Source organism: Erythrolamprus reginae, chromosome 1, assembly GCF_031021105.1.
Source record: "Erythrolamprus reginae isolate rEryReg1 chromosome 1, rEryReg1.hap1, whole genome shotgun sequence".
Classification (NCBI taxonomy): Eukaryota; Metazoa; Chordata; class Lepidosauria; order Squamata; family Dipsadidae; genus Erythrolamprus; species Erythrolamprus reginae.
In genome coordinates, this window is record NC_091950.1 from 320,583,029 (window position 1) to 320,610,182 (window position 27,154).

At 40.6% G+C, this 27,154-nt stretch overlaps 1 protein-coding gene across 2 annotated transcripts in view; it reads left to right on the forward strand.

The window, feature by feature from the left end:
• SASH1 (SAM and SH3 domain containing 1) overlaps positions 1–27,154 on the forward strand; it is a 171,718-nt gene that overhangs the window by 110,420 nt on the left and 34,144 nt on the right. The window contains exons 1-4 of one of the 2 annotated variants that reach the window (XM_070733680.1): positions 6,571–6,652; positions 7,134–7,266; positions 14,324–14,667; positions 20,669–20,740. In XM_070733680.1, coding sequence (XP_070589781.1) covers positions 6,650–6,652; positions 7,134–7,266; positions 14,324–14,667; positions 20,669–20,740 — 552 coding nt within the window. In that variant the 5' untranslated portion in view covers positions 6,571–6,649. Of the gene's footprint in view, positions 1–6,570; positions 6,653–7,133; positions 7,267–14,323; positions 14,668–20,668; positions 20,741–27,154 lie in introns of those variants that run through there. The other variant, XM_070733679.1, reaches the window with a different exon arrangement.

Below are 27,154 nucleotides of genomic sequence, written 5' to 3' on the forward strand. Positions count from 1 at the left end.
TCTGGCGCGACGGCCATCTGGTCTTTGCATGCTCGGGAGTGCCGGAAACTGGAAGAACAATTAGAAGCTCCCTGATATGCATGTGCATGCTGGGAAGCTGAGCTTCTGGTTTCCGGGTGGTCTTCGTGCATGCATACGTGCTAGAAACTGGAAGACCAGTTGACCATTGCACATGTGCACACCGGAAACTGGAAGCTCTGCTTCCTGGTGTGCACATTCGCACCAGGGAACTGTTCTTCCAGTTTCTAGCACTCACACGCATGCGCACTGGGCAGCTGCTCTTCCAGTTTCTGGTGCTTCCCTGCTCATATGCGGCCCTCTGGAACTAGTTCCTCCCAGTGATTCATATTGCCTCCACCTTGCCTTCCGCTAGAGCCTGAAGATCCACATCTGCCGACAGGTCTGGGGACATTAGACATCAGACCCTGGCTGATGAATGGAATGTTTGTTTGTTTGTTTGTTTGTTAGAATGAGAGTGATTGGTTTTTAAGGAATTGGGGTTTTAGGTTAATTAGTTTGGTTTTAAAATTGGATTTAGGATACAGTGGTACCTCTACCTAAGAACGCCTCTACTTGCAAACTTTTCTAGATAAGAACCGGGTGTTCAAGATTTGTTTGCCTCTTGTCAAGAACCATTTTTCCACTTACAAATCCGACCCTCCAAAACTGTAACCGGAAAAGGCAGGGAGAAGCCTCCATAGGGCCTCTCAAGGAATCTCCTGGGATGAAACAGGACCTCCACCCTCCCTGTGGTTTCCCCAATCGCACACATTATTTGCTTTTACATTGATTCCTATGGGGAAAATTGCTTCTTCTTACATACTTTTCTACTTAAGAACTTGGTCACGGAAGGAATTAAGTTCATAAGTAGAGGTACCACTGTATTTTTTATTATTCTTTTATATGCTGTAAGCTGCCCCGAGTCTTCGGAGAGGGGCGGCATATAAATTCAATAAGTAAGTAAGTAAGTAAGTAAGTAAGTAAGTAAGTAAGTAAGTAAGTAAGTAAGTAAGTAAGTAAATAAATAAATAAATAAATAAAAATGTGTGCTCCCATTTCGGCACTCGGTGCCAAAAAGGTTTGCCAACACTGCTCTAAATAAATGCATATGCAATAAAACATATGCATATTATAACATATATTTTTTTATCCAAATGCTTATTTCTTGTAAGTAATCACATAGCTATGAAATGAAAAATTAGTTTTGAAGCAGATAGGAAATAAGGTTAAGCTAGCACAACACCTCTTAGTTAAACAGTAATTTGTTATGTTAATTAGTTAATTTTTGGATGGATTTATATATTTAGAAAGCAGATCAGGCCTGAAGAAGCAATAAACGCAGACAGATCAAGAAATAATAAATCAAACCTTAAAACATAAAATTTCAAAAATTGTTTCTTTAGATACAGTAAATACATACTTCCCCAAATTATATGAATAAGCTTGTCTTGAAATACAGAATTCAATGGGAATCAGTGCTTGCAGAGAAAACGAAAAAGGGTCCATCTTTTCCGGAGACCATATTAGCAACTGAGACAGTTTCCTGACTTCCAATTCAACTTGGTTAATGAAAAAGCATAAAGGGTGTCTAAACAACCCGGGTTAGGAAGTTTTGGATTATCCGACAAAAAGTTTTGTTTCAGTTTATTGTTGGAGGACTTCATAACTACAAACGCTGTTGATCTGGCTCCCCTGTGCTTTTTCATCCAGCATTGACCCACTTTCTGCTGGTATTAGAACATCGCTGATGTGTCAGGGATGCACTTGTTCCAAAAGAAGCTGGGAAAAAGAGTCCGCCTTCCTATATTTGCCAAAAGCGAGCCCTGTTGGCCTTGCACTGTTTTGCTGGCGGCTGAATAGCGTGCTATCTCTTTAAAGCCAGGATAAAATTTTCTGAACTAGCTTGGTCAATTTGTTATGGTTTAAAACTGTGGAGCCAGCTGTCTGCAATCTGATGTAATGTTGCCATGGAAACTAGAAATGAAACACTTAAGCATTCACTACAGAATTTCTGCATCCGACATTAGCCAAAATAATTAAGACTTGAGCCATTAGGGGCTTTTGAATGAAAAGGGGTGGGGGCTTACAGCGTGGTCGAAAACCAAGCTGTTCCTGTTTACAGTATTGCAATGCCATGTGTGTGTTTCTTCTTTGAAACATGCAAAGAAATCGCTTTGCAGAAGGACTGCTTTCCAGATAGAGGGTTATACATGATGGGAGGCCTTATTTTTTTTTTGGTTTTGGCACAGAATTACTGGCTATGTGGAAACATTTTCAGGCAGAAAGCTGCATGCCTGTAGAGGCAAACGACTCAAAAGTTGTTGAATTGGAAGCATTCTGACCTCTGAGTGGGAGAGCCAAAGTGCCACATGCCGTAAAACGTTCCCTTTTGGTATTAATATGCAAATGCCTTTTTGTGTAGGGAATTACTTAACACATAGGGCCAGTTCATACTTCTCCTGGAATGCATGTGTAGTCAATGCAACAGCATCTCGAAGAGCATTTTTCTCTGAAAATGCTTACATGTATCCAAGGGCAAAGAGAAAGAATTGCAACTGTAGGAAATTTTATAATGTCCTATTTTATTTTAGAGAGCAAGCAGGACAATATGGCTGCATTTATATTTGCTGATTGATTGATTGATTGATTGATTGATTGATTGATTGGATTTATATGCCGCCCCTCTCCGAAGACTCGGGGCGACTAACAGCAATCATAAAAAACAGCGTACAATAATAATCCAATACTAAAAACGATTAAAAACCCATTAATATAAAAAACCAAACATACATACAGATATACCATGCATACAATTGTAAAGGCCTAGGGGGAAAAGGCCCTTTATTTATTTATTTATTTATTGATTGATTGATTGATTTATTGATTGATTGATAGAGTTGAAAGGGACCATGCAGGTCATCAAGTCCAACCCCCTGCCTGAGCAGGAATCCTAAAGCACCCCAGCCAAATGGCAGTCCAATCTCCTCTTGAAAGTGTCCAGAGTTGGGGAGTTCACAACATCCGCAGGCAGGTTGTTCCACTGGTTGATCGCTCTGACCGTCAGGAAGTTCTTCCTTACTTCTAGGTTGAATCTCTCCTTGGTCAGCTTCCAGCCGTTGTTCCTCATCCGGTCCTCTGGTGCTCTGGAGAATAGAGTGGCTCCCTCCTCTCTGTGGCAACCCCTCATATATCTGTATACAGCTATCATGTCCCCTCTGCCCCTCCTTTTCTCTAGGCTATCCATGCCCAGTTCCCGCAATCTCTCTTCGTAAGTCTTGGTTTCAAGTCCCCTAAAGCTTCAATTGTTTGAATAATGGCCCAAAGCACCATAGAATGACACAGAGACATCCAGATCACAAGGAGTAATCATTTGATCCATCTGTGCCCTGGTCAGACTCTACAAGAAGTTATATGTCTGATTCTGGGCACCACAGTCCAAAAATAATGATGGCAAAGGTCCAGGATCATTCAAGAACGGTGGATCAAGTCCTATGCACCCTCAGAAGGGACAATAGAGAGCAATTGGTGTGATTTACTATTATTATTATTATTATTATTATTATTATTATTATTATTAATTAGTTTTGTATGCCGCCCCTCTCCGCAGACTCGGGGCGGCTCACAGCAATCATAAGAACAATATATAGTAACAAATCTAATGTTAAAATCTAAAATAACAATTTTACATTAAAAAGCCTAAAAACCCCAGTATATAAAAAACATACACACAAACATATCATACATAAAACTACATAGGCAAGGGGGAGATGTCTCAGTTCCCCCATGCCTGATGGCAGAGGTGGGTTTTAAGAAGTTTATGAAAGGCAAGGAGGGTGGGGGCAGTCCTAATCTCTGGGGAGAGCTGGTTTCAGAGGGTCGGTGCCGCCACAGAGAAGGCTCTTCCCCTGGGTCCCGCCAGCCGACACTGTTTAGTCAATGGGACCCGGAGAAGGCCAACTCTGTGGGACCTAACCGGCCGCTGGGATTCGTGTGGCAGAAAGCGGTCTCACAGATATCCTGGTCCGGTGCCATGAAGGGCTTTATAGGTCATAACCAACACTTTGAATTGTGACTGGAAACTGATCAGCCCCCTGTGGCTTCTGTGATACATAGTTAAAGGTTTCATATGTGAAACATACTTTCATGTGTGACTGTAGTGGTGCTCCTTTATAGCAATAGCATTTAGACTTATATACCGCTTAACTGTGCTTTACAGTCCTCTCTATGCGGTTTACAGAGTCAGCATATTGCCCCCAACAATCTGGATCCTCATTTTACCCACCTCAGAAAGATGGAAGGTTGAGTCAACCTTGAGCCTGGTAAGATTCGATCTGCCAAACTGCTGGCAGCTGGTGATCAGCAGACGTAGCCTGCAGTACTGCACTCTAACCACTGTACCACCGAGGCTCCCACTAGCCAGTGGGAGCCAGTGTTATCTGAAGACACTTTCATGGTCATCTGGCTGCCATGACTGTACAATGTGGTGCATGGAATACTGTTCTCTTCCCACCACATTTTGGGTGCCTATTTTTCTACTCACATTTGTATACTTCTGAACTGCTCGGTTGGCAGGAGCTGGGATAAGTTATAAGGCGCTCATTCCATCCTGCAATGCTCAGATCTCAAACCTGAGTGAAGGGCTGCTCACCTTACCTCCTACAGGAACACCCTTGGAGGTCATCGCAGGTGCATGAAATCTTGCATGAGGACATGTGCGTGAGCGAGATTTGGCCGATTTTTGCCATGATTTTTGCTTCCGTGCATGCACAGAATAATAATAATAATTAATAATAATAATTTATTGGATTTGTATGCCGCCCCTCTCCGTAGACTCGGGGCGGCTAACAACAATAATAAAAACAACATGTACAATCCAGTAATAAAAAACAACTAAAACCCCTATTATGAAACCAAACATACACACAAACATACCATGCATAACTTGTAATGGCCTGGGGGGAAGGGCTATCTCAACTCCCCCATGCCTGGCGGTATAAATGAGTCTTGAGTAGTTTACGAAAGACAGGGAGGGTGGGGGCAGTTCTAATCTCCAGAGGGAGTTGGTTCCAGAGGGCCGGGGCCGCCACAGAGAAGGCTCTTCCCCTGGGGCTCGCCAAATGACATTGTTTAGTCGACGGGAGCCGGAGAAGGCCAACTCTGTGGGACCTTATTGGTTTCTGGGATTCGTGCGGTAGCAGGCGGTTCCGGAGGTAATCTGGTCCAAGCAAAAAAATTGGTGAAAATAGCCAAAATCTCAGTTGCATGAATGTCCTCATGCAACATTTTGCACACTGCGCGTGCACAGAAGCCAAATCTCATGTGGGGCACATCGGAGGCGCGCAGCTGCAAACGCATCCCGGAATTTCCTAACGGCACGCAGCACCTGACCTCACCTACTGCTGCCCACCACTGGCCTGGCTATCAGCTCTTCAGCTGACAAACTCAGAGTCTTTAACTGCTCAGCCATCGCGCCCCCAGCTTGATACCTATGAACATTATATACATTTGCTTGTTTAAAAAAGCCTATTTTGTTTGAATTAAAATACAGGTAGACACTAAGGCCCAATTTCAACCTGGCAACTCAAAATGACTCAAATTTCACCCATAGGAAGTTGCTCTTGGAATTCTTAGCTAGGAGGCTGGAACTTGGATGAATTGATCAGGGCTGTGTGTGAAAGCAAGGGCCGAAATAGACTTTGGAGATTTCCAGCTGGAATCTTCTCCGCTCCTTGGAATGCAAGCCTTGTACAGTGGCAGTTCTGTACTGTAAAAGCCAAGAGTTAAGTCTTCCTCTTCTTTCTCTCTCTCCCCCCCCCCTCTTTTCTTTCTTTTGGTTGCCCCCCTTTCTACTTTCACACACAGAAATTCTAAATGGGGCCAAACAGAGGAAGTAGCATATTGAAGTGCTGGGTCTGGCTTGAAAATGAGAGCTCTGATTTGGTTCACAAGGAATGGATTGTTTTAGCCTGTGGTGTCACTGCTGCTGGAGAGGGAGGATTCTTTATGTCTCTGTAATGCTGGATACTTGAGGGAAAACAGCTGGAACGGAGCAGGCAGCATCAGTTGCGAGACCAAATGGGAAGCAGGGGAATATGGGCTAAACTAAGAGCCTGCAAAGGTCAGAGTTTTCCTTTGGTCAGTTCTTGAGGAATGCTCGGTCTTGTATTAACAGCCAGTCTTGAAGCATCTTTAGAATGAGAAGCCCGGGATGGGGATGAGAGAGAGAAAAAATGATGTGACTATAACTAACAAAATACATTGGAGGAGGATGAACTCTCCCTCCCCTTCCCTCTTTCCCTTCCCACCTCCTCGGTTTTTGCTGCTGCTGCTGTTTTTGATTTTCCTTGCTAAGGCTGGGGGGGAAAAAGGAGTCAATGAGAGCGTTTCAGTTCAGCGCAGAAGAGCAGTTTGTAACCAGGCGTTCCAATGTAGACGTTTTCGCCAGGCCAGGAAGATCGCCCATTGCCTGACCCAAACCACAGGAGCTTAACTAAGAAGGCTCAGAGAGTGCTTAGGGAAGTGTCCTGCGTGGGAAAGCAACGTGGGGAATTGCTATTATTACACAATGTGCAGAGGAAACGAGGACGATGAGGGCTGGAACACGGTTTGGTGTCTGAGACTTTACTTTCTGCTCATTTAGAAAGGAAAGATGGTATGTTCCATTCTCTTTAAAGTACTGTGTGTGAGGGAGAGAGAAAGAAGAAATTGTGAATATTCAGGATGAGAGAGAAACTGTTTCAAGTTTTAGGGTTTGCCTTGTTTTAGGTGGGGGGAAGAGATGCTTCTCTTGCCTTTCGCAAGCTCCTTAAAACCCACCTCTGTCGTCAGGCTTGGGGGAATTGAAATTTTTTTCTCCCTTCCCCTTAGGCTTATAAAATTTATACATGGTATGTTTGTTGGTATGATTGGTCTCTTAAATTGGGGGTTTTTAGATTACTTTTTAATATTAGATTTGTTACATTGTTTTTTATTGTTGTTAGCCGCCCCGAGTCTTCGGAGAGGGGCGGCATACAAATCTAAATAAACTAAACTAAATAAACTAAAGTAAATAAACTAAAGTAAATAAACTAAACTAAACTTTTGCCGTGCAACAGATTATCCTACTAACGTTTCCTTTTGCTTCTTTTTGCCAGTCAAGAGAGCAATCGGAGGATGAATCAGAAGAATCGGTGAAGTTTAAGAGACTGCACAAGTTGGTCAACTCAACGCGCAGAGTGAGAAAGAAATTAATCCGAGTGGAAGAGATTAAAAAGCCCAGCACCGAAGGTAAGGGTTAGCAGCTTTTAACGAGATGATGTGGTGGGTGGAGGTCAGAACAACACAGTGGAAAAGAGAGGGTGGTGAGTGTGACATCCCTATGGAAAAGTGTATGAGAAACTTGCCAGAGGAAAAGAAGAAATAATTTGGTTGCCCTCTGAATTGATTTTTTTAAAAAATGCACTGTGCTCAAATTAATTAGCTAGATCAGAATACCAGTCTAATTTTATGCATTATGCATTAGCAGTCAAATTTTATGGCTGTACTCTATTGTTTTCTAGGTACTGGGTTTTTTTTGTATATATGTGGCTGGATAGTCTTTCTTCTTTTATTGCAATGTAATTTATTGGGGACAGTCCAGGGATGGATTGCTCCTACTGTTGCGCAGCTTTAGGTGTCTTGCATGCATGCACGAGCGCCCCAGTGTGTTTTTGCTTCTGCGCATGCGCAGGAAGCAAAATCCTGTGAGTGGACGCGCTCATGAGAGAGATTTCGGCTTTTTTTTTTTTTTGCATCCATGCATGCGTAGAAGCAAAAAAGTCACAAAAATCTTGTCTCGCGTGATTTTGCTTCTTGTGCATGTGCAGAAGCAGAAACACTGGTATGCGCGCATGCACCCGCAAGACAACTAAAGCTGCACGCACAACTCAACTTTTGCTACCGGTGCAGCATTCTTTATCATTCCGGTAGGAACACACTACTGGGACAGTCTCAAGAGGGACTCAAGGCTATATAGAGAGAGGTTATTATTGGTGGATGGACTGTACCAGATGAACTTTCACCTCCCCTCACCCTCCGCCCCCAATCATCCTAGAAAAATCTGCAGTCCCAAAGTGGAATTTTTGGGAAGTGCACCCGGAGCAGAAAGCTCTATCAGTCACCGGACAGAAATGGGACAAACCCAAAGAAAGGGGCTCTCTGATCCATAACGTTGATTGCCAAATTCATTACAATTCTTAGTTCTGGATTTGTCAGTATAGCAGGAGCATCTGCATAGTTGAGTGAACAATTTACCAGGAAAGTGACTAATGTTTCATGAGGTATTCATTAATGGGAATGTAATAGCAAGCACCAGATTAAGAGTTTGCAGAGAGCAGAGTGCTGGTAGGTGCAAAAGATACATTGCCTTTCTGGTTAGTTTTTTTCCCTTTTTTTTTTCTAAAATCCTCTGTTGCTTTGCTTCGTTCTTGCATTTTTTCCCCCCTCTGCAAGTTCTGAAGCCAAGAAATGTGACTCGTAAATGAACAGTGTTGTTCCAGGGGGTGGGGGGTGGGATGGGGAGATGGGGATGGGGATAAAAAACTGTAAGAGAAAATGCAAGCAGGGCTTCTCCCATAGGGTTAGAAAGCGAGTCAGTTTCTCGTGGGATGCTGAAACATCTGCCTGACCGAAACCACACCCTTCCAAGTTTGGCAAATGGTTCTTTCAGCAGAAACGATGAGCTTGTCAGAGAAAATAGACATGTATCACTTGAATAGAAGTCAAAGAATGCCACAATTGATTCCGTGGGCAGGGAGAGATTTTTAACCCTTTAAATGTAACGTATAGTGAGCTTCTCTTCCATTAGCATTGATTTGGATTTGATTGTAAAAATAAAATGGCAAATGGACATCAAATCTTATTCCACAGCAATAAGTAATCAAAGGATAAACATTTAAATTCAGGAGAGAGATGTGATAGACATGTGGGGTTTTTTTTTTATAATAAAAAGTATCTAAGGAACTCCGACCTTTTCCAAGCTCTTGAAATCAAAGGCAAAGAAAGATTGTTCTGTATTCAGTTACTCTACATGTGGTCCTCAACTTACGACCACGATTGAGCCAAAAATTTATGTTGTCAAGTGAAACCTTTGTTAAATGAGTTTTGCCCCCATTTTAATAACTTTTCTTGCCACGGTTGTTAAGTGAGTTACTGCTGTTGGTAAGTCAGCAACACGGTTGTTAAGCGAACCTGGTTTCCCCATTGACTTTGTCAGAGGTTTGCAAAAGGGGATCCCATGACCGACCCCTGGACATTGCAACTGCCAAGCATCTCAATTTTGATCAGGTGACCATGGGGATCTGTTATGGTCGTAAGTCTGGAAATCGGACATTGGTCACTTTTTCCAGTAATGTAACTTGGAATAATCACTAAATGAACTGTTGTAAATTGAGGATTGCTTGTACAGTGGAACCTCTACCTACGAATGCCTCTACTTACGAATAGTGTTAGGCGAACCGAACTTGCACAGTTCGGGTTTGTACCGAACTTTGCGGTGTTTGGCATGCCGACCCCAAACCCAAATTTTTTAAAAATTCATGTTCCGGTTCGGCGTTCGTGCCGAGCACTGCGAAGCACCACCACCTGGCTGTCATCTGCTGAGAAGAGGAGGAGGAGCCAGGAGCCGGTGGCGGCAGAGGAAGTGAACACCGGGGAGCAGTCAGCCGGTCGGGAGGCTGGGAGTGAGGCACAAAAGGAGCTGGGGAATCCCATGAAGGGATTCCGGGGGTGGAGCTTTGATGTCACATATACCAGCAGGTTGCTAAGCACGCCAAGGTGATAACTTCCTGGATTCCTGGGGCGGCACTAGAATAATGGAGGGAGGGCAACCTGCCGGTATACGTGACGTCAAAGCTCCGGCCCCGGAACCCCTTCATGGGATTCTCCAGCTCCTTTTGTTTGCGGTGCGGCTGGGGCGTCCTTTTACGTAAAAATAAAAATAAATAAAAATAATCCGTAAAAATTAAAATAAATAAAAATAATCCGTAAAAATAAAAAACAATGGGATTCTGGGGGCAGAGTTTTGACGTCATGGAGTGTTCAGAGTTTGGGTTTGGGTTCGGCTGAACTTTGCATGAAGTTCGCCTGAACTCGCCAAACCCGAACACCAGTGGGTTCATCCATCACTACTTACGAACTTTTCTAGATAGGAACCGGGTGTTCAAGATTTTTTTGTCTCTTCTCAAGAACCATTTTCCACGTACAAACCCAAGCCTCCGAAACTGTAACCGGAAAAGGTGTGGAGAAGCCTCCATGGGGCCTCTCCTGGGAGGAAACACGGCCTCCACCCTCTCTGTGGTTTCCCCAATCACACTTTTCTACTTAAGAACCTGATCACAGAACAAATTAAGTTCGTAAGTAGAGGCACCACTGTAGTGGTTTCCTAGGAACTTTTACTGAAACATTAGCAATAGCATTAGCCTTTAGACTTATATACTGCTTCACAGTACTTTACAGCTCTCTCTAAGCAGTTTAAGAGAGTAAGCATATCGCCCCCAACAATCTGGAAGGCTGAGTCAACCTTGAGCCTACTGAGATTCGATCTGCCAAACTGCTGGCAGCCAGTGATCAGCACAAGTAGTTTGTAGTACTACACTCTAACCACTGCACCACTGTTGCTCTTATTTTTTTAAAAAAAATATATGTAATTTTAAAACAATAAATTAAAGCTATACAGGCTTTATCCATATTTGGCCCGGGAAGAAATATCAACAGAGGATAGGAATTTATCTTGACATACATACAGACACAATATATTTGTAGTAAGGATTGGATTTGACCTTTAACTCAAAACATTTTTTTGTAGCTGAAACCAATGTGGTCATTTGCTATGGTGATACATTGCCTTAAATAGCTTTATTATTTTGATGACCGCATTGCAAATCAAAAGCCTTCAGTCTTCGTCCGCTTCAAAATCTGAAGTTTTTGTTGGAGCCAGTTGTAGAGACCACATAACAACTATGTTCAGTTCAGGTGGGGGTTGCTACTTACCGCCGCTACTGGTGCACTTCCTGTGGAGCTCTGCCTCCCTGGTGCGCGGGTGCGTCCAAGCAAGATTTTGTTTCTGCGCATGCACAAGAAGCAAAATCTTGCAAGGGGATGCGCCTGCCTGTGAGATTTCAGCAATTTTTTTGCTTCCGGGCGTGCACAGAGGCAAAAAAATCTCACATTCATGTCCGTCCCCTCGCAAGATTTTGCTTCCTGTGTAGGTGCAGAAGCAAAATCTCACTCGGATGTGTGCGCACGCATGCCAGAGATGCTACCAGAGCTATGGTGTGGCCCATACCGGTGGCAACCCACTACTGGTTCAACTCCACCAGTGGCCAGTTTGTCTCCAAGCAAAGCTAGAATGCGTTTAGGACCAGATTACTAGAACACAACATCTGTCATTTTCTCTGCTCCCCAAACTTCCAATGCCATCACTGCTCGTAGATTCTAGCCTTTTTGGAGAAGCTAGACACATCTCTGATGCCATTTAGGCAAAGATGTTTCCACAATAAATTCTATTCTATTTTCACTATTGGATTTATTATTATTATTATTATTATTATTATTATTATTATTATTACTTTTGTAAGGATTGAAATTTAATCATTTTACTTTAGCTTAGTTTATTTTCTGCAGAGCTTTAAGCCTGCAGAGTTTTAAGCCTGTGAATTCGTGACTGTTAATTTTTAGTATATTTAATCTTTTAGTTATCTGCTCTTCCAGCCAACATGTGAAGAATGTTTGTGTTTCTTTTTTTCTCATACAATGAGTCGTAGCTCTTGCTATTCTATAAATATGTAGACATTTCTTGGTGTGACCTTTCTAAGTACAACATTAGCCTTTTAAGAGTTGATGAAACCCAGTGCATACTTTCCTTTCCAGGATTTTACTTGAGAGGAGAATCACATTAAATGTAGAAACACTGAGTGAATGTATTGCAAGATTTGAGTTTAATCAAAATATTTGGAACATTAAAGTCAAAAGTTAAATATTCAATGTATTTTGTTGGATTCTTCCCCTTCGGTCTCTTGCTCCTACTGTCGAAGTAGAAAAATATATCATAATGTAGTACCGATTTTCCCTCCAGGAGGAGGAGGAAAGGAATTTTTTAAAGTATAGCTTTCCAAATAGAGTATTTCTATTAATACACGATTTTCACTATATTCAGCTTGACTATAGGTATATAGAGAGAGAGGATGGGTTATGATGGCTATCATTTTCCTTAACTCCTCCATGTAATCATAGATACGCAATAAGTTTACTTCCCTACTTTCTTACTAAAAAAATGGCACTCTCTGTAATGAAAACTCTCCCTCAGACAGAATTTCTGCCCACTGTTTTGCAAGATTATTGCACACAAACGTCACAGGCAATAAATTCACAATTGATGCCACTATACTGAGCCCAAACTACCTATTTCTAATTTTAAATTCACTTCTTTGGCATCGTTCACAGTTGTAGAAACAAAACAGGCTATATCCAGAGCTTGTGCTGCTGCTGCTGGCTCCTTCGGACATTCCTTTAAATATATGAAAACTGACAGACCACTCGCTGCATTCCCCTTTCATTCATAAACTCAGTCTTCTGTCTCTGGTTTTCCTTTGACCTTCCTATCTACCGTATTTTTCAAAGTATAAGACACACCTTAGTTTTTGGGGAGGAAAATAGGCGAAAAAATATGCCTACCAGATATTTATCTGGCTAGCGTCCTTAATCTGGTCAGCTTCAGGACATTATTTTATCCCCTGGTTAGGGCTTTAAAAAAACCTTATTCAGAGAGAGTAAAATGGAAGAGCTGGCAAGCTGATAAGAGCTGGAAACACTGTTAGCACCTGGTTAGGGCTGGAAAGAAACATTTGGAGCAAGTAGAGCAATGGGGGGAAAAACCCTGCAAAGACTTAGGGCTTGTAAAACATTCTTTGCAGAGAACAATGAAAGAGCCTGCAAGGTAAGAGTTGGGAAACATAGAAATAGTAGAAGACTGACGGCAGACAAAGACCTCATGATCCATCTAGTCTGCCTTTATAGTATTTTTTGTATTTTATCTTAGGATGGATATATGTTTATCCCAGGCATGTTTAAATTCAGTTACTGTGGATTTACCAACCACGTCTGCTGGACGTTTGTTCCAAGGATCTACTATTCTTTCAGTAAAATAATATTTTCTCATGTTGCTTTTGTTCTTTCCCCCAACTAACTTCAGATTGTGTCCCCTTGTTCTTGTGTTCACTTTCCTATTAAAAACACTTCCCTCCTGAACCTTATTTAACCCTTTGACATATTTAAATGTTTCGATCATGTTCCCCCTTTTCCTTCTGTCCTCCAGACTATACAGATTGAGTTCATTAAGTCTTTCCTGATACGTTTTATGCTTAAGACCTTCCACCATTCTTGTAGCCCGTCTTTGGACGCATTCAATTTTGTCAATATCTTTTTGTATGTGAGGTCTCCAGAACTGAACACAGTATTCCAAATGTGGTCTCACCAGTGCTCTATATAAGGGGATCCCAATCTCCCTCTTCCTGCTTGTTATACCTCTAGCTATGCAGCCAAGCATCCTACTTGCTTTTCCGACCGACCGATAACACTGCTCACCCATTTTGAAACTGTCAGAAATCACTACCCCTGAATCCTTCTCTTCTGAAGTTTTTGCTAACACAGAACTGCCAATACAATACTCAGATTGAGGATTCCTTTTCCCCAAGTGCATTATTTTACATTTGGAAACATTAAACTGCAGTTTCCATTGCTTTGACCATTTATCTAGTAAAGCTAAACCATTTACCTCCAGGAATATCAACCCTATTGCACACTTTAGAGTCATCGGCAAATAGGCTGGAAGATCGTTGGCAGCTAGTTAGGGCTGGATGTTTCTATGTTTCTAACACTGTTTTAAGTAATGCGGTTACTACACTTGACAATTGCAATGATTCCCCTAACAACTGTGACAAGAAAGGTTATAAAATGGAGCAAAACTCACTTAACTGTCTCGCTTAGCAACATAAATTTTGGGCTCAATTCTGGTCATAAATCAAGGACTATCTGAATTAACTTATCCCCACATGTATTTGGTTGAGCAAGACTAAGAAGTTGTCTCTTTGGGATATACTTCTCTCTTTCTATTTCTTTTTTCTTTCTTTTTCTTTCTTTCTTTCTTTCGTCTCTGTGTGTCCCTCCCTCCCTCCCTTTCTCACCCTCCCTCTCATCCTTCTGTCTTTTACCACAACTGTGTTAGGTAGTGAGTCTACGGAGAGGGTGGCATACAAATCTAATAAATAAATAAACAAATAAACTAATATGGTGGCATGTTCCCTTTCAGGTGTGGATGATCACTCCTTTGACACTCCAGCAGGACCAGATGGTAGACCGGCACTTTACTCTGGAATTCACAAGAAGCAATTTGTTTTGGATAATTCCTCTGAAAAACAGCCAGATAATGAAAGTGATTCACTGACTTTATCTCCTTCATCCAGCACCCTGGACACTTGGGGTACCAACAGAAAATTGCTTAAGACCTTCAGTAAATCTGATAGTCGTGGCCTTATAAAACCCCCCAAAAAGCTTGGGACATTCTTTTCTTATCCAGAAGAGGATAAAATACCCAAAGTCTGCCGTTCTTTAACAGAGGGAGAAATGAAGAACCTTGGCTCTCTCAATCATGGGGTAAGTAAAGAAAGCATTTGCTTTTACGACAGCAGGTGCAAGCATCATGTCCTGGTGTCTTTGGAGGAAATCCAGAGTGTCAGGAAGCAGATCCGACTAAAAAAGGCAGATCCTAATTATTCATGTTCTAGAGCTTTTCTCTGTCAGCGTCCTGCTAGGAAAGGTCTATCGCCTTCCATCTGCGATCTGCAGCTGCTTCATCACAAACCCAAGAGGCTAGGAAGAGGTGGAAGCTGTGGCTTCTCAAACAGAAGGCTCCGAGGGTGCAATTCAGTCAGCGAGTTCAATATCACATACGTGGTGGAGAGAAGCCTGTACAGTCACCTCAACCTATCGCATCTGGTGCGGCCTGTGACTGACAGATCCATGAGCAAAAGCGAAGAACAGGAGTTGAGGCGGTGCCTACTGGAGGAAGAGGCGGCGGCGGCAAAGAGGAAGTGGGCTTCTACAATCGATCGCTGTACAAAAAGGGTTCTTTTGAGAATCCACCAAAAGTCTGTGAGTTTTACACCAAAGGTGGCCACGAGCTCCCATGAGGTTGCAGTCAGCATTGCTTGGTGTTTCCCCCTGCCCACATCATGATATTTGAAAGGCTTACCATTTCATTGTCTTTCTCTTCTGTCCCCTCAACTTTCTCTTAATTATTGGCCAGTGAGATATACTAATAAATATGGAGACACGCTGTTCTCATTCTTTTTGTTCCTAAACTGACAAAATTTTAAGGGCAAACCCTTGCCTTTTAAGAATCAAATAAATACAAGAAGTATATTTTCAGATAGAAAATGGCTTTTATATTTCATCTTTGCTTGAATCAATGATATGAAGGAGAAATAAATAAACATATAACTAAATACATGGAGAGAACCAATTTGTCTCATGGTTAAGGCACCAGGCTAGAAAGTAGGAAACCGTGAGTTCAAGCCCCATCTTAGCCATGAAAAACAGCTGGGCCAATCACTCTTTCAACTCACCTCACCTCACAGGAAATGGTAGCTCAGGTTTACCAGCTTGAGTTATTTATAAAAATAATAAGGGCAGGACAAATCAAAAATAAAATAAATATAATTTTAATTAGTGACAGTTGTACAGTGCATTTAGATCATGGATTCTGAACTGTGGCATGGTTCAAATGATGCTCTCTGGCCCATGCTACGGAGAAAGTTATGCTTCAGTTTTAGAGATAGAGAATTTTAGGCAGGTATGCCATCATTCATTTTTCTACCTTGCTAGACTGACAAAAAATCCCACCCATTGCCTCTAAGCTATGACTTGGAACATCCTCTCAAATTAGCTCCATGTGACCGATGACGCCACCAAGAGAAACAGCTCAGAGACATAGCAGGCCCAGGTCGCTGCCGGTTCCAGCAATCCAGGCCACCAAGTTACTAACAGTTCTATAGAACCGGTTCACATCAGTAGGAACCCACCTCTGCTGTGAATCCTTCCTAAAAAGGAGTAGAAATAAAATACAGTGGTACCTCTACTTAAGAATGCCTTTACTTAAGAACTTTTATAGATAAGAAGCGGGTGTTCAAGATTTTTTTGCCTCTACTTAAGAATCATTTTCAACTTAAGAACCCAAGCCCAGAAAAAATTCCCAGGAAATTTGAGAGTGGCACAAAGAGAAACCCTGGGTTTCTCTCTCTGGCGCAGTGTATGGGAGGCAGCCTTGCGCCGGGTGTATGGGAGGCGCATGCTCCTCACTGCCTCAGAATCCCTCTTCTTTTTTTAAGCCTCAAAGTTTTGGATTTTTTTGATTCCACTCACCTCACCTTCTTCTTTCGGCAGCAACTGTCCTCCTCCTCTTCTTTCTCCTCCCACTCAAATTCCGAGCTTTTATTTCTTTCCTAATGGGTTTGCACGCATTATTTGCTTTTACATTGATTCCTATGGGAAAAGTTGCTTCTACTTAAGAACCTGGTCAAGTTCTTAAGTATAGGCAGCACTGTATATAGATCAGACTAGAGCAGGATCATCATCCCAGGGTTGCTTTTTGGGAGTGGCACTTTTTATATCTTTCCAAATGTTCCATATGTACCCGGTATGTTTGTTTTTTCTGTACTTACTCCCACATTTCTCCCGAGCAACCTTTGGTCAGAGCAGCCCACCTTAAGTCTCTTCCAGTCATTTCATTTGATTGGATTGGATTTGTATGCCGCCCCTCTCCATAGACTCGGGGCGGCTAACAACAGTAGTAAACAGCATATGACAATCCAATATTAAAACAGTTAAAAACCCTTATTGTAAAACCAAACATAAATACAGACATACCATGCATAAAATTGTAAAGGCCTAGGGGGAAAGAGTATCTCAATTCCCCCAAGCCTGGCAGCAGAGGTGGGTTTTAAGAAGCTTACGAAAGGCAAGGAGCCTGGGAGCAATTCTAATTTCTGGGGGGAGTTGGTTCCAGAGGGCCGGGGCCGCCACAGAGAAGGCTCTTCCCCTGGGTCCCGCCAAGCGACATTGTTTAGTTGACGGGACCCGGAGAAGACCCACTCTGTGGGACCTAACTGGTCACCGGGATTCGTGCAACAGAAGGCGGTCCCTGAGATAGTGGCTTTGCTCCTTAACAAATTCTGATTTTCTCAAGCCCTTTAGAAAGATTTGCAGCAAGACAATTCCACGGAGAAGAAAAGGTGGGAGGGATCATTTCCATTGCTTTTCTTGGCACAGTTGCAAGGCTGTAAGCCCACCAACCAGCTCATTATATTGCAGATGACGATATCCCGTGCATTGCAATCTCGGCATAACTGACTTTCCCAGCTGCCAAGCTAGTAGTGGTGATGAGTGGGTGATGTGGAGAAACCACATTTCTGTATACTCTGCATCATTAACTCCTTTAAATGTGTGATTCATACAAGGGTGGAAGAAGTAGGGGGACTCAGACTGGAATCTCAGTTCATTCTTTATCTCTGTATGCTGACTAGGTGTGAGGGAGAATTAAGATGTATGTGTGTAAAAGAGAGGAAGGAAAGCAGTGAACTGAGGAGAAAATCGAAAAAGATACACATAAAGAAGGAAGAGATGGAGAGGGAAAAGGGGATCCTACCTATTTTTTTGACTGAGGACCCAACCATCATCCCATTGTGTAGCTATTGATAACTTACTTCTGAGAAAATACGGTTCGCAGTGGTTATTTAAAAAAAGAAAAAGATCACCACTCTTAATTTTCATCAGGCAAAGATGTAAAAATTACTTGGTAAAGTGAAACATTTAATTCCCAGCTCAGATATAGGAAAGTAAGGATGTGAGCCAGGGATCTAAAGTCATCTGGGAAGTTCATAGCTGGATTGTAATTTCGAACCAAGGTTGAGGCAATCATGACTAGCATTCCAAGAAACTTAAGGGGGGAAAATGATTCTGACAGACAAAATCTCATTTTTGCTAATTTGTAAACTATGGCTGCAGTTGGCTAGTGGCCACTGTAAAGCTGGTTTTTTTTTCTAGGATAATTTATCCTTTTTCTCCAATGTTTTGTATGTTAGTGGATTCTGCCCTACTTTGTCACATATTTTATTAAAAGAATTTCTTTGACGAAGATGGTACGTAGAGAATATTTCACTTGACTACACATGATGTGCCTATATAAGAAGCAATAATATACCTTTTAAAAATACATCTTGTCCTGCAAATTATTTGATTGTAAGCCTGTTACTGCTTTTTTTCTCTGCATTACTGATATTGGTAGCAGGAATTGAACATCCTTATATGACGTAGGCTAGGGAGTCTGCATACATGCAGCCAATAGCGTAGGTGTGTTCAACCATGGCTGGCTAAGGAATTCTGGGAGTTGAAGTCCACAGACTTTAAAGTTGCCATAGTTGAACATCCCTGTGTCCATCACCTAGGAAGATAACTAGATAAGCTGTAGGTGCCAGGTCTTTTCTGCTGTGGCACTCGGATTGTTGAATCTCTCCCCCACTACCAGCTACCTTTGTCACTGTTGAAATTCCAGGGGTTCCTCAAGATTTGATTATGCTAACAGGGCTGGGGTGCCCAGAAATGGGTAAACAAGTGAGATGCTCCATTATTGTTAACATCCCTTTGTCTATTATTCTTTGCTTTAGTTTGGTTGTTCATACTTATTAATGTATTTATTAACTCCTTTTAGCTCCATGCCCAGAATTGCTTGTGAGATGGGCGGCTATATTAATTGGTCTAATAAATAAATAATAAATAAAATAATAACCAGGAGGTATTGGATTACATCCTTGGAGAAAAAAAGCTGTATCTTCTCCTTCTCCTTCTCCCCCCCTTTCATATGAAAGCTTGGATTAAGCCCTCTTTTGCAAAGAGTAGATATTTTATATCCTGCTTGTGAATTTTAGGCACTACTCTAACACTGTCTTCCTCTGAGATCATAAGTCATGTTTACTGCAACCTCGGGAGCTATGGCATCTCTTGTCAATAGGACTGATTACATGTGTTGTGTTTACATACGTTTTGGGCATTTAAATTTATTTTAGTGGCAAAGGCATGCCCATGTGCATGATCATTTCATTCAAGAATCTACACACTCTTCATCTACAGTTTTTATTTAGCATGTTTTTGTGAAGTAATTGGAAGTTATGAACTATATGTCCAATAGCAAGCATAACTGTATATCTCCTTGAAATATAGCACATATAGCATTGCCAAAAAGCAACTTTTAACTGTGAAGGGTTTTTTGTGTCTGTTTGTATGATTCCATATGCCATCCATGCCAGCTGTGAATTCTGTTGTCATACATGCTCACTGCCTGCATACATGTATACACAAATACATGAAGACCCCCAAATGTAATCCTTGTTTGATATTAAAAGATGGTATAAACTTTCTGAGTTAACTTTTTAAAACAGTTACAACATTCCTTTGCTGTTGACTTTCTTGTTAAATGGATGTTTTCATGGAAGAAATACAATTACATGTTCAACAACAAAGGTTTGTTTGATGAGGATAAAAAATACTTCATATAGGATGTCTAGTAGAGCTTATAATTGGCTTTTAGTAATGTATTAATTGGTAGCAGACTTAATGAGATATTACATATACAACACTTATTGTTTACAAAATATATGATGAAGGATAATGATGATATCCCGATTTGCTGCTGTTTTTTGTTTTCCTGTAAATTGAAGAAAAACAGAGGGAATATGTTTGAGGGACAAGATGTAAATGCATAGATCAAAATATAGAAACAGACAGTCAATTTATTTCTGGAAAAGGCAAACATCTGTATTGTAGAACTGAAAGAAAACCAGGCAGTTCTAATGAGCTCCAAAAGGCTACCGTCTTTTCAATAATGAACACTTTACATATGAGGGTCATTATTAAGCACCAAGTAAATATGCTTTCACTTGGCTGTGTTTTTCAGCTTTGAAAAGAAAATTAGTGTCATTACGCTGACCTGTTTAGGCAAGCAGAACTATTGTATTCAATGTCAGTGTTTCTTGCTTGAGATGTTTCTCTGAGAACAACTCACTTCTTTAATTACTTCCGCAAGATTATTCCTCTGCACATCACCTACTGTATTCTCTCTTGTACGAAAACTGCTTTGTTCCATACAGGCCTTAGTTATAGATATGGAGTCTCTGTAAATGGAAATTGCCTTTGTTCAGAGATTGAAGATGTCATTATTGACTGAATCAACCAATTGGGCAGATGCTTAAAATGTCAAAGCTTTTGTCTATTTCAAGTACTATCAAAATGGAACGTTTTAATGTTGTTAATATTGTGTACCCAAATGATTCCCAAAACATTGGTTATGTAAAACTATTCCTCACTTAGGAAGTAGTTTTAACATTCTTTTATTGAAGATCCCGATCTCAATATGAAGCAATAACATAATTAGTAAAATTCCAGGAAGGGAACATGATGCATGAACATAATCCAGAACATTTTTTCATGCTTTCTGCTGTTATTTGTACCATTGAGATGTTTCTCTAGTGTCTTCTCTAACCGAGAAAACAATTGACACCATGCTGATTTTGTGATAAAATGTTATAAATTTGGCTTATTTCAGAGAACCTGCAGCTTTGGTGGATTTGATTTGGCAAATCGCTCACTGCACATTGGAAACAGTTCAGATCAAATTGTGAGTATGACATTCAGTCATAAGCTACATTCATACGTACAGCCTAATGATGGTGTTTGTAATGTGTTTCAAAATTAAAATGTAGTGGGATTTGCTATAAAAGTAGCTATGAGGATAACATCAGTTTTAAATTACAATAGATTGAGCTGCTTCTTCATACAGTAATTTTAAATTGTATTTCAAAAAGCATCATTTTCCAACGATGACAAATACATTTATGATTGATTGTCATCAAGTTGGTATTGACTCATAGTATTGACCTGGTTCATCCAGGTCTTCCAACGATATACCCATCACCATTGTAAATGAATCCATCTGCCCTGCTCCTGGTCATCTTTTCCTTCTACCTTTCTACCTTTTCCTTCTACCTTTCCTAGCATTAGAGTTTTTCCCAGAATGATAGTGTTTCCTTAATATGCCTAAAGTAGGGTGATTTGATCCTGGACATTTGTGTCTTGAGTGAGTTGATTTATTTGATGATCTATTTGTTTGTTTATTGGTTGTCGCTGATGGCGTTGTGTAACAGAATGTCATAAATTTTTGAGAGTAATAAGAACTGTACAGAAAGCAGTAGAAGATTACTCAATGTTTGAAATTCCAAAATAATAAAAACTTAGTTCAGAGGAAGTTTGTCAGTCTATAACTCTAAATCTCTAACAAGATTTTTTTTTAATTCAACCTTGTGATCATTCAAAACACCTTATTTTTCTGAATGTTCTATTTGCTAGATATTATTTTCTACATATGGTAATTGTAACACCAAGACAGGTGAAATGGGGTGTTTCCTAGGCAATTAGAAAGCAGTAGTATTTATTCCACAAGAAAAATTAGATAGCTAGTAAAACCCAATTGTTCCAACCATATTTGCCATGGTTTTATTGGCCAGTCAGAATATTGAAAAAATTGACAAAATTGAACGGGTCCAAAGACGGGCTACAAGAATGGTGGAAGGTCTTAAGCATAAAACGTATCAGTAAAGACTAAATGAACTCAATCTGTATAGTCTGGAGGACAGAAGGAAAAGGGGGGACATGATCGAAACATTTAAATATATTAAAGGGTTAAATAAGGTCCAGGAGGGAAGTGTTTTTAATAGGAAAGTGAACACAAGAACAAGGGGACACAATCTGAAGTTAGTTGGGGGAAAGATCAAAAGCAACCTGAGAAAATATTATTTTTCTGAAAGAGTAGTAGATCCTTGGAACAAACTTCCAGCAGACGTGGTAGATAAATCCACAGTAACTGAATTTAAACATGCCTGGGATAAACATATATCCATCCTAAGATAAAATACAGAAAATAGTATAAGGGCAGACTAGATGGACCGTGAGGTCTTTTTCTGCCGTCAGACTTCTATGTTTCTATGTTTCTATTTAGCTAAACTAAGAGTATCAGATGAGTGAAAATCATCCTCCCCATCAAGTTATTCTATCCACTGAATAAAGTATTTCAAAATAAGCTGATTAAAACTAAACCTGAGCCAGTTTACGAACGATGTAGTAACTAATGCATAGGAGTCCATTTTTCTCATTCTGTTTATTCTACCCTTGCTTTCTCACTAATCATTCTTGAAGAGGCCTTGAATGGGATCTGTGGCCACTTAGACAGCTCTCAACATAATCCTGGATTCAATGAACATACTAGGGCCTGTAACACAGATATAAGGGGAAGTCCCTTTCTGATATTTCAGCAAATATATAATTCTTCTTCTCACATTCCAGCTGCAAACAAAGCTGGGAAGGGCAGGGATGAAAGATAAAGAATGTGAGGATGTAAAGAGCATAGCTCCATCCTGTATACATTTTGCACTGTTTATGTTCATTTAACATATCCTTGGGAAGGATATCACATTGAGAAAATGTTCGGTAGTGAATTGAGTTGTTTACAAGTTATTTGATGCTGATAGATAAGACTGAGCCAAGAATTCTTTTTTGAGAACTTCCAATTTAAAACGTAGGGTTCTATTTTATTGCCATGAATCATCTTATAGATCTCCCTTTTCCTTAGGGTTGTCAATCTGACTATAGAGATAGTGCTGGCAATGGGACTAAGCAGCTAAGATAATCATATTTAGTCCTTGGAGGACTATACATATCACTGGTCCTATGTGATGAACAGGAATGGAGAAATTAAACATTTCCTGGCTGTTGCCAGTTTTATGTTATTTATGTGTTTCAACCCAAAAACAGTTGCAGTTCACACATAAAAACCAAAGCAGCTTTTGAAAATTCGTCAATTTGTGTTGCAGAAATTAGAAGTGCTCAACCAACAATTACGGTAATATGAGAAACTTGCATTTCAAGAGCATTATTTGCATTTCTTGTAGACCGCCATAATAGAAAGTTATGTCTAAAAACCTTTATTTTTTATTTTCTGCCAATGAAATGCTTATTCAAATGAACTGTGGATTGGAGAAGAGATGGGATTTAGACAGATGGGAAGAGCAGGAAAGAACAAAGGAAGGAATGTTATTTATATAATGTGTGTGTGTGTCCCTCTGTGTGTCTGTGTATGTCTGTATGTGTGTGTTGTCTCTCCCATGTGACAAATAAATTCACCTGGAAGAGCACAAGGGAGAATATAGATCAAGAAAAGAAAATTGTGGGAAGCAATTCTTTCCTGATCCAATTTGGGATTCTCTGGGTGCCTTGAATTAAAAAAGAGGGATGGGGAATTGGTCTCATCCTTTTGTCTCTTAAGTATTGCTGCCTTTTGTACTGAATGGCAACTCATCCTTGTGACTTTGTGATGTTCACAGAATCACATTTTGAGAAATGGTTACAGATGTAAAATTTCACTCTGAAACATTAATACAGTTTTCCTTTAACATTAGGCAAGTCTTTCTCATGAATGAGTGTGATGTTGGTTGGTTTGGTTTTTTGGAACTAAGCTTTTTTCCCCCCTGCCTTTGTGTATCTAGATTGGTTTTTCCTGTTCCAGGAGCCAATTTTGTGGTTTTGTTCAGCATTTGGGGATTTAGTAGGGCAGGCAAGGGAGGATTGAAATTAATCTGTGATTCCATTACTAAAACACATCCTCTCCTGTCCAAGTGAATCCAAACCATCGAGTTCCTGAATTGCCACAGAGTGATCTCTGTATAGATGGGAACGGGAAACGTCTCTGAAAACATCTGGAATGAATCCCTGGCCAAATGGAAAGTCTCTAGAGGGTGGGGGTGAAACACAGCTGCAAGAGGATGGATCTCTAGAACACACACATATGAAGGAAGATTCTTGCCAGAGTTTGAAGCTCCTCTGTCCACTACTCAAACAAGTCGAAAGCCTTCTACCGATACTTGTTTTTGCATTCATCTCTCTAATTAGGAATCTTTCTCTCTCCATCCATCCTGGAACATATAAAGCTATTTTATTAAACTGTTCTGCAACATGTTTCAGAAGCCTAAAACTTTTAAGCATAACATTTATCAGGAAAGACTTAATGAACTCAATCTGTATAGTTTGGAGGGCAGAAGGGAAAGGGGGGACATGATTGAAACATTTAAATATGTTAAAGGGTTAAATAAGGTTCAGGATGGAAGTGTTTTTAATAGGAAAGTGAACGCAAGAACAAGGGGGCATAATCTGAGGTTAGTTGGGGGAAAGATTAGAAGTAATGTGAGAAAATATTATTTTACTGAAAGAGTAGTAGAGGCTTGGAAGCCACAGTAACTGAATTTAAACATGTCTGGAATAAATATTTATCTATCCTAAGATAAAATACAGGAAATAGTATAGGGGCAGATTAGATGGACCATGAGGTCTTTTTCTACCGTCAATCTTCGATGTTTCTAAGTGTAAAGTGAAGTGTAAAGTGAAGCATTTCTTCAGACAGCTCATTAATTGGGGGAGGGGGAATCTCTATCAATAGGGCCAGTGATATGAATGGAAAATTTACCAAAAATATATTTCAGGGTGGATAGGCCTTTCCATTTTCTTGCCATGTTGAACTTCCAAAGGCATCTGAATTTTGACAATACGGGAGTAGGTCTGGTCCAGTTTGCAACTGCTTTAATTATTAATCTAAAACAGTTCTGGTTGCTTTTCATCCTAATTTTTCCCAGCTTTCTTGACCATTCTCCTTTTCACTTATTGCTTTTGAAGGTCAATGTAATCTTCACTATAGTAGATGTTCTTTTTTCCTATTCAGTACCCATAACTTTACTTGGTGGGGATGTTATCACAAAGTAACACTGAAAGAGAGCTTATCTTATCCCAAGATCAATAGTATGCTTCCCTTGGCAGACTTTGACGTTGCACTTGAGCATCATGTGACTAGATTAACATGGCCGCCAGATGAATATGGGTGAGGTTAGCCATGGTCAATTAAAGCTACATAGAATTTAGGTAGGCAGAACACAATTAACCTTATAAAACAAGTGTTGATCTCAGACATAAACTAAGAGTATACCAAAAATTGATCTCAATGTGCAAGTAACAGATACGGGATGTATTTCTACATTTCAAATAGCTTTTCATAACTTCCAAAATATTTAGAAAGAAAGAACAAGAAAAAAGGAAAGTTACCTGAAGAACAATATACACTGAGCAATACTGCTGGAAATGAGTTTCATACAAGGAGCTTATGAGTGGGGTATAACTATAAGGAGTTGGCAGAGACATACTCAATGGAAAACAATTGAATTATGCCACTTGTGTTATTAAATAAAAATGCACGCATGCAGGAATTATGTAATTTAGCATTCTGGCTATGAGTAAAACATTAAAATCCACATAGGTGGCTAAGTTGAATATATTGGCTGTGCGGAGATATGTGTCCCACTTTTGTATGAAATGGGTTATTCTGGCTCAATGCCCATTAGTATTGTTATACTACATGGTGATGAATAATAACTCGCCATGATGGCTTTAAGCATTGAAAGACAGGCATCATAGGGTAGTCAACATATAATAACTAACTGCCCTTTCTTCCATTATTTATTCCACTGAGAAGAATTTCAAGGAAAAAAATTGCAAATATTGTCAAAAGGAAAGCACAATTTCCTGGGGAAAAGTAGCCTGTTTAGAAGAACAATAAATAACTCTCCCCTATTGCATCAACCCAGCCCACCAGGATGGGAAGGCAGAGCATGTTATGAGTCCCATTGATTAGAAATTTACATCTGATGGGACCGTGAAGAAGGGCCTTCTTGGGGGTAGCCCCTTCTTTATGGAACACCATTCTCCCCGAGTGCCAGTTGGCTACCACCCTGTTCCTGTTCTGCAAAACCCCTAAAATGTGTTTTTTGCCAACAGGCCTAGGGGCCACGAATGGAGGTGGAGCTGCTTCAAGTGGCTGATCTGATTGTATTGTTGCTGCCACGGAGAATTGAGTGGCGGGTGTCTCTGTAGGAGATACTTTTAATAGGATTTTATTATATGGTGGATTTCTTTTTAAAATGTTGTAAGCCACCTGGAGTGAACTATCTGTGAGTTGGGCAGCTATATAAATATTGTTTTAAGAGGACACGGTGGCTCAGTGGCTAAGACACTGAGCTTGTCAATCAGACAGTTTGGTGGTTCCAATTCCTAGCACCGCATAACGGAGCGAGCTCCTGTTACTTGCCCCAGCTTCTGTCAACCTAGCAGTTGAAAAACATGTAAAAATGCAAGTAGAAAAATAGGGACCACCTTGGTGGGAAGATAACAGTGGTTCTGTAAGCCTTTGGTGTTTAGTCATGCTGGCCACATGACCATGAAATCATCATCAGACAGATGAGCATTGCCCCCTGGAGCCGGGAACGACCAGCCCGTATGTGCGAGGGGAACCTTTACCTTTATAAAGTAAGGTTCTACATTTAGGCAAGAAAAATAAAACGCACAAGTACGGTATATGTTGTACATTACTCAGCAGTAGTAACTGTGGGAGGGATCTTGGAGTCCTAGTGGGCAAACATTTAAATATGAGCCAGCAGCGTACAGCAGCTGCCAAAAAAGCTAACACAGTTCTAGGCTGCGTCAACAGAGGAATAGAATCAAGATCACACAAAGTGTTAATACCACTTTACAATGCCTTGTTAAGGCCACACTTGGAATATTGCTTTCAGTTTTGGTCACCATGCAAAAGGGATGTTGAGACTCTAGAAAGAGTACAGAGAAGAGCAACAAAGATGATTAGAGGACTGGAGGCTAAAACATATGAAGAATGGCTGCAGAAACTAGGTATGGCTAGTTTAATGAAAAGAAGGACCAGGGGAGGCATGATAGCAGTGTTCCAATAACTCAGGGGTTATCCCAAAGAAGGAGTCAAACTATTCTCCAAAGCACCTGAAGGTAGAACAAGAAACAATGGGTGGAAGTCTACGGAGAGACTGTAAAATAATGCACTTGGGGAAAAGGAATCCTCAATCTGAGTATTGCATTGGCAGTTCTGTGTTAGCAAAAACTTCAGAAGAGAAGGATTTAGGGGTAGTGATTT